This window comes from Notolepis coatsorum, assembly GCF_963971535.1.
Source record: "Notolepis coatsorum genome assembly, chromosome: 3".
NCBI lineage: Eukaryota > Metazoa > Chordata > Actinopteri > Aulopiformes > Paralepididae > Notolepis > Notolepis coatsorum.
Genome location: NC_140167.1, coordinates 88,392,722 through 88,407,966, shown reverse-complemented (window position 1 = coordinate 88,407,966; position 15,245 = coordinate 88,392,722). Strand labels below are relative to the sequence as shown.

The 15,245-nt window shown below is 44.6% G+C and overlaps 1 protein-coding gene across 3 annotated transcripts in view; it reads left to right on the top strand.

The window, feature by feature from the left end:
• Nucleotides 1–14,543, top strand: part of mier2 (mesoderm induction early response 1, family member 2) — a 114,221-nt gene extending 99,678 nt beyond the window's left edge. For 2 of the 3 annotated variants that reach the window (XM_084310077.1, XM_084310076.1), the window contains exons 11-13: nt 9,589–9,773; nt 11,364–11,459; nt 14,172–14,543. In XM_084310077.1, coding sequence (XP_084166203.1) covers nt 9,589–9,773; nt 11,364–11,419 — 241 coding nt within the window. In that variant the 3' untranslated portion in view covers nt 11,420–11,459; nt 14,172–14,543. The remainder of the gene's footprint in view (nt 1–9,588; nt 9,774–11,363; nt 11,460–14,171) is intronic. The other variant, XM_084310078.1, reaches the window with a different exon arrangement.
• Nucleotides 14,544–15,245: the final 702 nt, after the last annotated feature.

The following is a 15,245-nucleotide window of genomic DNA, read 5'->3' as shown; positions in this document are numbered from 1 at the left end:
GGAGCCAGAGCTGGACTCCAGAGTAAGGTGTGTAGAAACAGAGACACATCAGCCCAGTGTACTTAACCCGGTCGTGCAGGCAGACAGTCAGCCACCCCCAGAGGGCGATGATGAGGAGCACCCGAGGGTGACGTCAAGTGCCCCAAGCAGTGGGAGGTATCCCTCAAGGGAACACAGACCCCCAAAGTATCTGACAGACTATGCTCGGAAAGGGAGTGACGAGGAGGACAGTACACCCACCACCGTTGATTACTGCTACAGGGTAGTTAGTGGGGTACCTCAGACCTTTAAAGAGGCCATAGTGTCCCCTGAATCAAGTAAATGGGAGAGAGCAATGGATGAGGAGATGAGGTCCCTAGAGGACAACCACACCTTCACGCTAACCAAGTTACCAGAGGACAGACAGACAGTGGGAGGAAAATGGGTGTATTCAATCAAGGAGGGTATTGAAGGCCACGATAAGTACAAAGCGAGGTTTGTAGCTAAGGGTTACAGTCAGGGAGGGGATAGACTACTGTGAAACATTCTCCCCCACAGCCAATCTGACCAGTATAAGGGTAGTGGTGCAGAAAGCAGCTGAGGACAATTTAATTCTACATCAGATGGATGTGAAAACAGCCTATCTGCACGCACCCATAGATAGGGAGATATACATGGAACAACCTGAGGGTTACGAAAAGAAAGGGGAGAAGCTAGTGTGTAAGCTGGAAAAATCCATTTACGGCCTGAAACAGTCTGGGCGAAATTGGAATGAGATGCTTCATACATGCCTTATCGAAGATCACTTCCTACAGAACCCAGTAGACCCCTGTGTTTACTCGAGGGAGTCAGAGGAGTCAGAAAAAGTGATCATCGTCATTTGGGTGGATGATTTGATCATAGCAGCAGACAACACCAGAAGCCTAGCACAGGTGAAAGAGATGCTCTCCACCAGATTCAAAATGAAACACCTTGGGAGGTTAAAGCATTTTCTAGGTATGGACTTTGAACAGTCTGCCAATTGTGTAAAAATATCCCAGAAGAGATATGTGGAAAAGATCCTGAAACGTTTCGACATGCAAGAATGTAGATCAAGGGAAACACCATGTGATCAAAAACTAGACTATCAGGAGGATGCTCAGACACTGACAGATGTAAAAATGTATAGAGAAGCTGTGGGTAGCCTCATCTGTTTAACAACATGTACCCGCCCTGACCTATGTTTTGTAGTGAGCAAACTGTCACAGCATTTCGCTGACCCCACAGAGGAGCATTGGATCACAGCAAAACATGTTTTTCGTTATCTTAAAGGTACAGCAGACAGACAACTGTGTTTCAGAAAGAGCAGCGAGGGTCTAGGACTTAAAGCCTACAGTGATGCAGACTGGGCAGCTGACACCACAGATAGAAGGAGTACCACCGGATATTGTGTGAGTTTGAACGCAGACAGCTCACTGGTTTCGTGGAAAACAAAGAAGCAGCCCACCGTGGCTTTATCAACTTGTGAAGCCGAATATATGGCTCTAGCTATGACCATACAGGAGTGTATTTATCTGGAACAACTGCTCGAAGGGATGGATACCTATGTATATAAGAGGACTGTTGTTTACGAGGACAACCAGGGAACCATTGCGATTGCTAGAAACCCTGTGTGCCGACAGAGATGTAAACATGTCGATATAAAATACCATTTCATCAGATCCGTCATCAGAGAAGAAAGGATGACACTGATGTATTGTCCAACCGACGACATGGCTGCAACGATTAGTCGACATAATCGACGACGTCGATTATAAAAAATCGTCGACGAGAAATTGTTGCGTCGATTAGTCATGAAAAAAAAAAAAAAAAAATTATTTAATTTTTTTTTTTTTTTTTTTGTGCACTACCTATCTTTGTGAGAGTGGCTTCTCAGGGTTCCAGACAACATCATAACATGATGATCCCATAGCAAATTTTGGACATTGAAAACATTGTTCCCCTGCAGGAGATGATGATCAGACTAGACACACAATACATTACACACGCACTCCTCTCACTCACACACAGCGATCAGAGTAAGACACACACATACACACTCCTCTCACTCACACACAGCGATCAGAGTAAGACACACACACATACACACTCCTCTCACTCACACACAGCGATCAGAGTAAGACACACACACATTCACACTCCTCTCTCACACACAGCGATCAGAGTAAGACACACACACATTCACACTCCTCTCACTCACACACAGCGATCAGAGTAAGACACACACACATACACAAATTACACAGTACACACCTCTCACTCACACAGCGATCAGAGTAAGACACACACAAATTACACAGTACACACACTCCTCTCACTCACACAGCGATCAGAGTAAGACACACACGCATACACACACACACGGACTCCTCTCACACACAGCAAACAAAAGTTATTTAAAGTACACTTCCACTTTAATTTGTATTATTTAATTTATTTATCTTGTTATGAGTGATTGCTGTATTGTTCTTTAAATACATTTTCATTTAAAGTGGCTTAAAGATCCAAATTCAAATGTTTCATGAGTCATTATTTTAATTTGCTATGGGATCATCATGTTATGATGTTGTTGTTTGGTCCTGACAAGAGTCTCAAAGTCTGGGGTGATGGTAGACAAGCAACTCTGAGGTCATGCTCAATGTCCAATCTGTTCCTCTGCTCTGTCTTCAGCTGGACCAGAGCTGAGAAGCCACTTTCACAAAGATAGGTAATTATTTTTTGTTGTTTACATTGGTTTTCGATTAGTCGACTAATCGAAAAAATAATCGGCAGATTAGTCGACTACCAAATTAGTCATTAGTTGCAGCCCTAGAAGCTATGACGAAACCTGCTTCCAAATAGAAATTGAAGAGATTTGCAGAGGCCATGTTTGGTGTGTAGATATTGACTGCCATATTCTTTTGATGTTTTTGGATTATATTATTTCCTTTGTAAAATGTCTTTCGAAGAAGTTACCCAGTATGCTAATACAAACCTAAGTGGGAGTGTTGAAGTCAGAGGTTCTAGGTAGGATTGTTATTAACTGTCTAACTGTATATATAACTGTTTCCACTAGAGGGCGCTCTAGGCGGAGCTACTCAAGACACCACCAGGTGGCGAGTATAAATAGATATGTCTCCTCCTACTCGATCTCTCTTCCCCCACCTACCTTTCACGAGAAGGACTCATGTGTTACTGCTCTGCCATGTGAATAAATAAACCACGCCAGTTAAGGCTCAAGATAGAAACCATGCCTCTTGACCACATTATTGTCACCCTACAGCCGGATTCTGTCAACAGATCTTTATGGAATGTACTACATAAGGCTTCATGCTATGGATCTCGGGAGTTTTAAGCCATGCCACCTTCTGGGGAAATACTACCTCTGGACTACTAACTACTACAGAAAAACTTGAGTTCAGACCTATGTTACTCTATTTCATTAGCACTAAAAGTGAATCTTCTTTCTGGAATCAGAAACTTCAGAATGTCATCTTTCAAAAGAGACCAGGCTCATGCATGTGCTATAAGGATAAAGTATTTGATTTGATTTGATTTGATTTTATTGATGGATTAAAAACACACAACAAGGATCCAAAGGATAACATGAGAGAGTAAAACCCTTATTTCCGTCATGGTCCCAGGGCTGTTAGGCCACAACAAAAAAACACGTCAATAACACAACACTCATACATTTAAAACATTATAAGACTAACCTAACGCTAAAATTGTATACCCCACAATAACTAAAAACTGACAATAACACAAAACTCATACATTTAAAACATTAAAAGACTAACCTATTGCTAAAATTGTATACCCCACAATAACTAAAAACTGATTGGAAGCCCATTCAAACTATAGGGGGCTATTCTTCTATTCTGTCCATGAGCCACTTCCTGACGCTTCTCTTGAAGCTGTGGAGGCTCAAGCTCTGCTTGATGGGGAGAGGCAGCTTGTTCCAATCCTGGGCTCCAGAGAAAGTAAGGGAGCATTGGCCCAGTTTCGATCGGAAAGAAGCAGGCTTCAGGTTTGCTATGCTTGCTCTAGTTCTGTGGTTGTGGGATTCGTTGACCGGGGTGAAGTAGTTTTGGAGGTATCTAGGGGACCTTTGGTTTATAATATTGTGCACTATGTTCAGTCTGAGCTGGGTAACTCTGGCCTCTATAGGAAGCCAGTTTAGCTCCTGGAAGTGACTCCTCCCTATGTGGGTGCGAGGGCCAAGACCCATTACCACCCTTACCAGCTTATTTTGGGAAACCTGAAGCTTCTTTTTTATGTTCACTGACAGGCCCTCGAACCACGATACGCTACCATAGTCAAAGTGGCAGAGTACTAGGCTATTTGCTAATAGCCTGAGGCTATCTCTGCCAAGGAGGTTGGCTTTCCTAGCTAGGTACCTGGTGCGGGCGTTGACTTTGCCCAGTACTTGGGAGGCCATAGCCTCCCCATCTAGGCTCCCGTCTATCATACAGCCTAGATACTTCGCTTTTTTTTGCTGTTTTAGGGTTACAGCTCCTAGCTGGATATTAAACTCCCGTGCTTTCCTGAGCTTGGGCTTGGAGGCTAATAGTACTGCCTCTGTTTTACCTAGGTGAAGAGAAAGCCTGTTGTCCGAAAGCCACCTGCTGACCCCTGCAAGTTCTTCACCTAGCATCTGTTCTAGTGTGTTCTGATCCTTGTGTGAGACTAGCAGGGCTGAGTCGTCTGCAAATAAAAACAAGTTACATGAGCATGCTGCTGACATGTCATTTATGTACAGTAAAAAAAGGAGAGGTCCTAGCACGCTTCCTTGTGGGACCCCACATACAATGGGCTTGGCCTCTGACATAGTGCCACTGACCTCGACCCGCTGCACCCTATCAGCAAGGTAGGAAGAGAACCATCTGACCACTGTCTCAGACATACCCAAGGCCTTAAGCTTGGAGAGCAGTATGTCATGGTTCACTGTGTCGAAAGCCTTCTGTAGGTCTAGAAGAACTAGCCCACACAGCTTACCTGAATCTATCTCCCTCCTGATACTGTCTGTAAGATAAAGAAGACATGTTTCAGTAGAGTAAGACTTCCTAAAGCCGGATTGGAGGTCGTACAGGAGGTCATGGCTGCTTGCATATTCCTGGACTTGTTCATGGACTATCTTCTCTAGGACTTTGGATAACACACTTAAAATTGAGACTGGTCTATAATTGCTGGGGTCAGATTTGCTCCCTTTTTTATATATAGGGATGACTTTGGCATTCTTGAAGTCGGTGGGTACCTTGCCTAGGTCCAGGGAGAGGTTAATAATATGGGTTACTGGTGGAGCTATAACTCCGGCTGCATCCCTCAGAAACCTGGCACTGATGCCATCTACACCTGTGGCCTTCTTGATTTTGAGCTCACCCAGCATCGCAGCCACTTTGACTACTGACACCTTGCTTAAGGAGAACGAGTTTGCCTTAACCCCTCGTTGGCTATAGTAGTTGGAAACAAAGTCATCACCAAACTGCTCTGTCTTGGGAGGTAGGTTAGAGACAAGCTTACCTGCTACCGATGTAAAGAAGTTATTAAAGATTGTGGCTACATTCTTTTTATCAAACTCCATTCCCTTGTCTGTGGACAGGCCTATGTTGGACTCAGTAGTCCTTTGGTTGGCATCGCCCCCACAGCCTAGCTGCTTGAGGGTTTTCCACAGTTTAGTTGGGTCATTGCTGTTCTCCTTGATGGTTTCTGCAAAGTATTCTCTCTTAGCTATCCTGATCATTTCCTGAGTCTGGTTCCTGAGTTTTTTGAAGTGATCAAAGTCAGCCTTATCTTGAGAACGGTTAAACTTGGCTAGGGCAGAGTCCCTCCGTTTGATACTATCACCTATGGTGTGGTCAAACCATGGGTCTGATCGCTGCTTCACTCTGGTTTGTCTAAGGGGGGCTACAGAGTTTATAACCTTCAAGAACAGATTTAAAAGTGCCCCATGCTTGGTCTACCTCATTGGCCCTGAGAACTTGAGACCAGTTCACCTGCTCTAGCTGGGCCCTCAGAATGTCCCCTGAGTAATTCTTGAGGGATCTGGCAAAGATAGTTTTATGACCAGTAAAAACCTTTCTCTGCACCTTCCTCGAACAATAAATGAGATAGTGGTCACTGATCCCATACTCTATGACCCCACTCCTAGGGATGTTCACTTTGTCTGTAACTAGGATTAAATCAATAGTAGTCTTGGATACATCAGTTACGCGAGTGTGCTCTGAGATCAATTGCTTCAGACTGAACTGTTTACAGAAATTGGTATAAACTTTGTGGGTTGGAACAGAGGGATTTGTGACATCAGTATTAAAATCGCCCATTAATATACATTCTTTCTCCTCCCCTCCCCAAGATGACAATACAGCCTCAAGGCTCTCATAAAAAGAGTTCGAGACTGGGGGTCTGTAGCAAATTCCAAATAGAATTGGCTTGGAATGGGGCTGGTAAATGTCAAAGAACAGGGATTCGATTTCATCAGTAGAGACCGATCTAAGCTCATAGTTAATGTCTGAGCGGATGTAAGCGCAGACTCCGCCGCCGTTTCTGTTTCGATCTCTTCTCACAAGTGAATAATTGTTTATACCAATTTCGGAGCTGTCGATGGAATTATCGAGCCATGTCTCCGAGCAGCAAAACAAATTAGGATTTGTCGCGGTAACGAGAGAGCGGATTTCCTCCATTTTGCTGAGTAAGCTTCTCACGTTGAGATGGACAAAGTGCAGACCTTTCTCTGCGGTTGCATTAGCAAGTTTAAGAAACGCGTCGGCTGTCACTGAGGAATCCAGCATCTCGGTGGTAGAAGAATATTTAAAATCTGCAGGGGGACTGCAGTCCAACACTGGGCCGGGATTTGGTTGTACATTCCCAGAAATTAAAAGCAGAAGAAGAACTAAAAATCTCTTTCTTGTCCAAGAAAGCGGGAGATTTGTCTTGATGGCCGTGGTGTCAGAATGAGTGGCCGTGTATGAGAGAGAGCTTTTTAAAACAGTGAGGCTGAGAAGCCGTCTCCAGCTTGCAAAGCTTGCATAGCTGAGCGGGTTTGGGAGATGTTGAGACGGTGGTTGCCCAAGAGATAAACCATTAATGAGAGAATGATTGTCATGCGAAGAGTCAAGAAGAGTAGGCATCATATAGCCTGACTCGCTAGCTGTACTCCTCCAAACTTCCCCATAGTCACAGTGGATTAGCAAGCAGAGCAAGTACACAAATAATTTCATTGTCACAGACCAAAAAAGGGGCTCAGGGGAGTAGGTACCTCGATTGAAGAGTTTAGGGCTAGTGTTATGCAGGGCTCAGAACAGATGGATGGAAGCAGTAGAGGGCTACTGCTGGTAGCTGGTAGCCTGGGGCTGGCCTGGTGGCTGGTAGCCTGGGGCCTGGCCTAGTGGTGGTGGCTGGTAGCTGGTAGCCTGGGGCTGGCCTGATTGTGGTGGCTGGTAGCTGGTAGCCTGGGTCTGGCCTGGTGGCTGGTAGTCTGGGGCCGGCCTGGTGGTGGTGGCTGGTAGCTGGTATCCTGGGGCTGGCCTGGTGGCTGGTAGCTGGTATCCTGGGGCTGGTCTGGTGGCTGGTAGTTTGGGGCTGGCCTGGTGGAGGTGGCTGGTAGCTGGTATCCTGAGGCTGGCCTGGTGGCTGGTAGCTGGTAGCCTGGGTATGGCCTGGTAGCTGGTATCCTGGGGTTGGCCTGGTGATGGTGGCTGGTAGCTGGTATCCTGGTGATGGTGGCTGGTAGCTGGTAGCCTGGGGCTGGCCTGGTGGTGGTGGCTGGTAGCTGGTAGCCTGGGGCTGGCCTGGTGGTGGTGGCTGGTAGCTGGTTGCCTGGGGCTGGCCTGGTGGTGGTGGTTGGTAGCTGGTAGCCTGGGGCTGGCCTGGTGGAGGTGGTGGCTGGTAGCAGATAGCCTGGGGCTGGCCTGGTGGTAGCTGGTAGCTGGTAGCTGGTGCAGGGCTGGTGTAAACACAGCTACAGGCCACAGTCCACAGAGAAAGTAATAGCTCCAGAAAAGTCACAAATCGATGACTACTACAGTACTTACTAAAGGTAAAACTGTATTTTGTTAAAAATGATTGTTTAAAAGTACTAAAAACCCACAAAAAAGACCAAACACTAACAAACATTCAGCACAGACAATGTGGATGCTGCCATCTTGGAAAAGGGGCGTGTGTTGTTTTGGTTTGCACGAAAAGTATGCAGTCCTCAAAAATGAAAACTAAAATGGCCACTTTTGGTGGCGCAGGTTAAGAGGTTAAAGCTATGAATACTGTGAGGATGTCATATCATTTATGCCTGAGCCAGCTTCACAACAGAGATAAGACCTCACTATCAAAACGTTTTGAATATTGGTATCTGAGGCCGGTATCTACACCTGATCTGGGAGAGAAATATCTGTTAAATTACGACTGAAAGGTTTTATGAATACACAGTTGACACTAGAGGTTGCAGATTCAAATAGATAGGTGCCAAAACATAACAGACAGGTGTTTTTAAACATGTTCCAGTGAAAGTGCATTTGAACTTTAGAAACCAGCTTGCCCCTGAAGTCAGTGAAGGTCATCGGTCATAGGACCTTCCCAGTGAGTCTGGATCAGTCCCTCCTGCTTTCAGAAGCTCTTCCATTATGGCTCTGGTTTAGTTTAGTTGCAGCTAATCAAGGCACCAGCTGTGCTTCCTGAGTTCCACAACAACTGTCCTCTTCAGCTTTCATGGAGCTGCAATTAACCCTAACGAACCTTACTGTCATGCACTTGACCTTAGTAACCTACACTGTAGCACTCAACACTTTGATGAACATTGTTACTCAGCTGATAGAGTTGTACCCTTCCTGATGACTTGTCGTACAGAATTTGTAAGGCGCTTTGGATAAAAGCGCCAGCTAAATAACTAAATGACTAAATGTAAATGTAACACAGCGCAAGGATTCAATGTCCCCGATCACTGGTGGCCATATTCAAACTAGTTTACTCTCAATAACTCTCAAACTAAATGTATGTGTACAAATCAATTTCAAGTTTTTGGATGTGTGAGATTATGTGCAAAAGAAATCAGCGTTGTTTTTGGTCAAGTTTTGGGGGAATTATTTACCAAGATGTCGTCAAATATTATGGCTGTTCTTGAATCAAGAAATTCTGTTTTAATAAATAGTCATAGGATTATGTTGCCTAATTGAATAGTAACTTAAAACAACAAATCTGTCAAAATTGAATTTCTTACATTATTGTCCCTGAAAATGAAAATGAAAATCTCTCGTATTTAATATGAAAGCATATTTGTGAATTGATTGTTTTGGTGACAGCTATGTGCTAATCATTTTAAAGGAACTACAGAACAAATACTAACTATGCTTGTGTATTTGGTTGTATCAGTTGTCCTCCTAGCGTATCCTTGATCTGGCTCAAAATAGTCATCTCGGTTTTGGCTCAAAATGGTTTGCAAGACTGGTAGTCGACATAGTGTTGTCCCAGGAAACTTGTCACCAATGGCTTTTTATCTCGATGTTGTACCATGTTAATCTGATGTTCTACGACCTGCTCCACCCCTCTGATGTGGGTGTCTGTTTTGTTCTATGCTGATGATGGTGGTGTTTTGTGTCGCAGGGAGGATGGGGAGCAGGACGGAGAGGGGGGTGAGCCGGAGGGGAGCAGTAATTCCCAGGGATTGTCTCATGGCTCTCTGGGTCCCAGGCAGCTGGTGTCCCTCTCACCTCCACACCCTGGCCTGGGCCTGGAGAAGCCAGGTAAAGGAGAGGACTGGGTGGGACATGAACACAAACCAAACGGAGGTAATTTAATGCAGTGGCCGGTAAATCTTTGAAACCTACTACTACCCACTGTGTTGGGTGAATAAAGAGGAAAATACCATCAGTCATCAGTTGGTGGATCCTTTACGTCCTGATTATAGTGAGCTTCCTATTGATGTTCAAATCGTGTTATTCGCCAGTTCAGCCCACAACAAGACACAGACACAAAATACAGGTTTAACAGATTCCATAGAAATCTATATTGTTTATTAGAGCAGCGATGCAACAGCCTGATACAGGCCGCTTGGGGAAGATGCACATGGAGCTGCACGCCTCTGGCCAGGTGCGCTCAGCATAAATTGGACGAGGGAAGAAAAGGAAAAGAGCGTCTCTAAAATCCTGCTCCAAATCGTGTGACACTGGGACTACCAGATGTAAATGAGCTCATAGCTATAATCTGATGGAATAAATTTTTTTTTTATCTACTTTTTCTCCCATTTTCTATTTTTCTCCCATCCCAATTTCGTATCGTCCAATTCTACCCTCCCCTGTCTCGAACGCTGTTAGGCCATGCCTCCCACAAGCCGGCTGTAATGTGGACGAAGCCATACATTGCATGAGTCCCCTCCGGTACTCGAGGTAGCAGCCGTCGCATCTTTTCACCTGCACAGCGCGATCTTTCAGCGTCGGGGGGTCTGCGCTTTGGAGGGACGCCGCCCCCGTCGCTTCCTGATTCTACTGCGCAGGCGCACCAACCGACCTGTAGGAGTCGCTGTCCACAACGTCCGATCCCCACCCATCAGCTTCCTACCCCCTAATACTGCCAAATGTATTAGTACGAACGACCAGCCAAACTGAAAACAATGTGGAGAGCTGGGCTCGAACCCAGCGTCTCCTGCATTGGTGGTGAGCGCCTTGCCCACTGCACCACCTAGCCGCCCCCCTGATGGAATACATTTATTGTACATTGTCCCTCTCGAATAAACAAATAAAATCAAATAAAAAAGGGAAAGATAACACAGATGGGATATAAACATTCAGAGAGCAAAGAAAACGGAGAGAATTTACATTGCAAAGATTACACTCCATGGCCAAAGTGTCAGAACGTTCAGAGGGAGTGATGCTGTGAATAAACAAACAGTTGTTATGTTAGGCTGTTATCTGAAATGATCCAGACATTATCCATGCCACATGCCATTTCACACACGTACGCCAAATCCAGTTTCCTTATGCTACTCTGCACGCGGTGTGTCGGACTCCCATCTGTGTCTGTTGTAATTCCCTGCCTTGATTACACCGTTTTCTTTTTAGTTTGAGGTTCTCATGTTATGATTTGAAGCATTTATTTTGAATGTTATTTCATCACCTTCATGGATTTGTTTTGACCGTTGTTGTTTATGTTCTTGTCGTGTGTGTGTGTGTGTGTGTGTGTGTGTGTGTGTGTGTGTGTGTGTGTGTGTGTGTGTGTGTGTGTGTGTGTGTGTGTGTGTGTGTGTGTGTGTGTGTGTGTGTGTGTGTGTGTGTGTGTGTGTGTGTGTGTGTGTGTGTGTGTGTGTGTGTGTGTGTGTGTGTGTGTGTGTGTGTGTGTGTGTGTGTGTGTGTGTGTGTGTGTACATTGGCGTGGTGGTCCAGAGAGGGAGGGCCGTCCCCGGCGCAGACGAACGTCCCGCTTTCTCTTAAAGCCATGAGCACAGTCCACACCGGCTTCACATCAGACAGGGTCAGCAGGTAAACAGGCAGAGAGAGAGAGAGAGACTGTGTAGTATTTATACAATGGCATGCAAATTTCTCGATTCTGATTGGCTGAAACAGTCAAGTTACACGTGGTTATTTCTTATAACCCACGCTCATGGCCCCAGAAGATGGCGGACAATAATCTTTACGAATGGATATGTTGAAAGCGTCATAACGACTAAATCAAAAAAGATTCTGTCACGGCGAATGTGTTAAGTTTCTTACACAATGTTGGATTATGTAATTGGTGGGTCATGAGTAATTGTGGAACAAAATATAAATCGCGGGAAGTCTGCCGTTGGATGCCATTCGTCAAAAGGACATTCATTTCACTGTTAATAAAATTTTGAAGCAATCAATCAAACCAATAACACACGCTCACGCGGAGGTGCGCTGTTGTAAGTGAGCGTGGGTTATTGAATTGATTGATTGATTGCAAATTTGATTAATGTCCGCCTTGTTTCGAACTGGTTAAGAACTGTTAAGAACTTCATTCTTAGATGCTTCTATAGAAAGTAGGTAAAAAAAAAAAAAAAAAATCTTTTTAACCTACTTTCTATAGAAGCAGCTCGGAGGTGAGCTGTTTTAAGTGAGCGTGGGTTATTGAATTGATTGATTGATTGATTGAAAAATGAAAATTGTATTAATGTCCGCCTTGTTTCAAACTGGTTAGGCTTAGGCCCTCTTTCAAAGTCGGTTATGCTTAGAGTTTATCTTTAGAGCAGGGCAATAGACCACCTTATGTCTGACAAGAAGATCCAGTCCCTGAGATATCGATCAACATTGAAATGTAAGACACAGATACAGTTAATTAAGTCTTAATCTCCTGGCAGATTCTTAATTTGAAAGGTGCAACTGATTTGAAAGTTGTATCAAATACATTTTGGACATCCCATGTATTTGCAGTTGTAAGGTCAATTCAAATCACTTGGAGTGTGAATGTGATACTGTGTCACCAGAAAGTACTCGACCTCTACTGCCTTTAACTATGAATGTACCCAACATTCTAACCATCTACAGATAATTCACATTTGAAAACATCTTCCTCTGAAAACTTAAAATGGAGTTTATATCGTTCATCCGAGGCATTCAAATATGCATTCTGAAGATTGTAGGGGGTTAATACTTTCTGAAACTGCTGTATATACAGCATTTACAGAACATCTGAATATTTTTTAGCTTGAAGCACGTTTATGTCACATTTAAGTGTGACACAAACACAGTTGAATTGAAATGTAAAATTGAGTGATGATCAGTGTTGTGCTAGTTACTGAAAAATAGTAACTCAGTTACTTTACTAGTTACTTCATTTCAAAGTAACTTCGTTACTGTACTAGTTACTTACACCCAAAAGTAATGAGTTACTGTGAAAAGTAACTATTTAGTTATTTAAAAAAAAAAAAAAAAAAAAAAAATTGCTCAAGTCCCATGCCCCATATACTCAAAATCGGTTGATCAACTTGACAGTTTCCATTCACATCACCGAACTCTGCTAAGCAATGTGGTCTAGAGCGTTTCATTATATATTCCCTCCCCGCTGTATGTATATTTCTCCTAATGTACAGTCCCCTCCCCATCATATGTATATACTCTGTCAGGATCTAGGGGTAACAGTACTGTATATTTGAATACCGCTTATGTCACAAATGTATCAGTACTAAATACCTATATGTCCCTATGCCATAAATGTCATGTATGTTGTGTATGTCATAAATGTCTATATGAATTGAAAATGGGGGACCCTGATGGAAACAAGACAAACGTCTTTCTCAGGTCTGCATCCCCTTAACAATTGTATGTATTGAGCCGTACTGTATTGTACCCATTCTGCAATCTGTTAAATAAAGTTTTCATTCATTCATCCATTCATTAATTCATTCATAACCATCTTGCAGCGTTGTTATCAAAGCATTGCAACGTTAGAATAGTTAGGATATCAATTGTGCATGAAAGGACTATATTTATATTGTTTGATTAGTATTATGAGATTCCCTGGCAGATTTCGTACAGTCAAAATCTGTTGATCTTGAGTTTCAGTGAACACATTGCACTCACCGTCACCAGTCTGCGGTGGTCGAGATGTAACGTTAGTCCAGTTGACTCCAGCAGCCCTTCAAACATGTTCTTTATCTCGTTTCCATGTTGTATATTAATTATCTCTCCAAGTAGTTGCTAAATGGTTTGTTAGTTCGTTATTATTACTGCGTTCTTATTATGTAGATTCATAGCGAGATGTAGATTCATAGCGAGCGTCCTCTTGTTGTTTACTGTAGAGAGCGCCTATTTCTTTCAGAACGTCAGTGGCCAATCAGAAGTGCGAAACCAGAATGAGGCTACGGAAAGAAATAATAATAATAATAATACTTCGTTTTATATAGCGCCTTTCAGTCTACAGTAAACAAAACAAACGCAGGCGAAATAAGGACGCTCGCTATGAATCTACATAAAAAGAACGCAGTAACGAACTAACAAACCATTCAGTAACGTAAGTAGCGTTACTGAATTTCAAAAGTAATGCGTTAGAGTACTAGTTGCGGCAAAAAGTAACTTCGTTTCTGTAACGCGTTACTTTGTAACGCGTTAGTCCCAACACTGGTGATGATAGATTGCATTATTATATTGCCGCCCCCATAGTTAGCCTCTGACTTTCATAGACTTTCAACAGATGAATCTAACGCTGCTGTTCAACTCTCTGTCTCTGCCCAGGTGGCGAGGTGGTGGGCGCGGGGACGTCGGAGCTGTGTGTGCGGGCGGCGGATGTCCTCAGCAGCTGGTTGTCTGTCCCTTCTGCCTCTCCGGTCCCTCCCCTAGTCCAGCTCCAGGAGGCCCCTCCCACTCCCCAGAGCTCCCCAACTGTGGTACTGCTGGGAATGGGAACAGCGCCCCCCCCGTTGGCTGCAGGTGGACTTTACCCTGCCGCCATCTCCCTCGCCCGCCATCCTGCCCTCAGACTTTGGGGCCTTCGGCAGCTTCCTGTGTCCCCCTCCCGTCCAGCAGAAGTTAAAGAAGCTCTCCAGGACAGGATGTGTGTGTGTGTGTGTGTGTGTGTGTGTGTGTGTGTGTGTGTGTGTGTGTGTGTGTGTGTGTGTGTGTGTGTGTGTGTGTGTGTGTGTGTGTGTGTGTGTGTGTGTGTGTGTGTGTGTGTGTGTGTGTGTGTGTGTGTGTGTGTGTGTGTGTGTGTGTGTGTGTGTGTGTGTGTGTGTGTGTGTGTGTGTGTGTGTGTGTGTGTGTGTGTGTGTGTGTGTGTGTGTGTGTGTGTGTGTGTGTGTGTGTGTGTGTGTGTGTGTGCGTGCGTGCGTGCGTGCGTGCGTGCGTGCACGTGCGTCCACAACCGCCTCTCTCTCTGAGCTCAGACCTTGAAGCACAATGACCCCCCCCCCATGCCGAACAACAAGCTCACGAACTAAAGGCAGCTGCGTTTACCTGCCTGTCGACCTGCCTGTGTACGCTGTGTGGACCTGAATGTGGGGGGGGGGGGGCAGCAGTACAACACTATCCATCCATCCCATAATCAGAAGAAAGAGGGAAAACCCTCTTCAAGAGACTCTTCATCATCACCACCACCCTCCTCCTCCTCTACTCCGTCTGCTGCCCCCTTGTGGACGACACCATAATAGAATCAGCCGGCCTGACGCTTGCCCCCCCATCCCCATCCCCAGCTCCCCCGACAGGGACACGAAAGACTTGGTTCTGAGAGCAGCATTCATTATAGGGATATCACGAAACAATACTTTTAGAAGTCAAAATGAATTGTCCAAAGTTATTATTTTGAGTGAGATG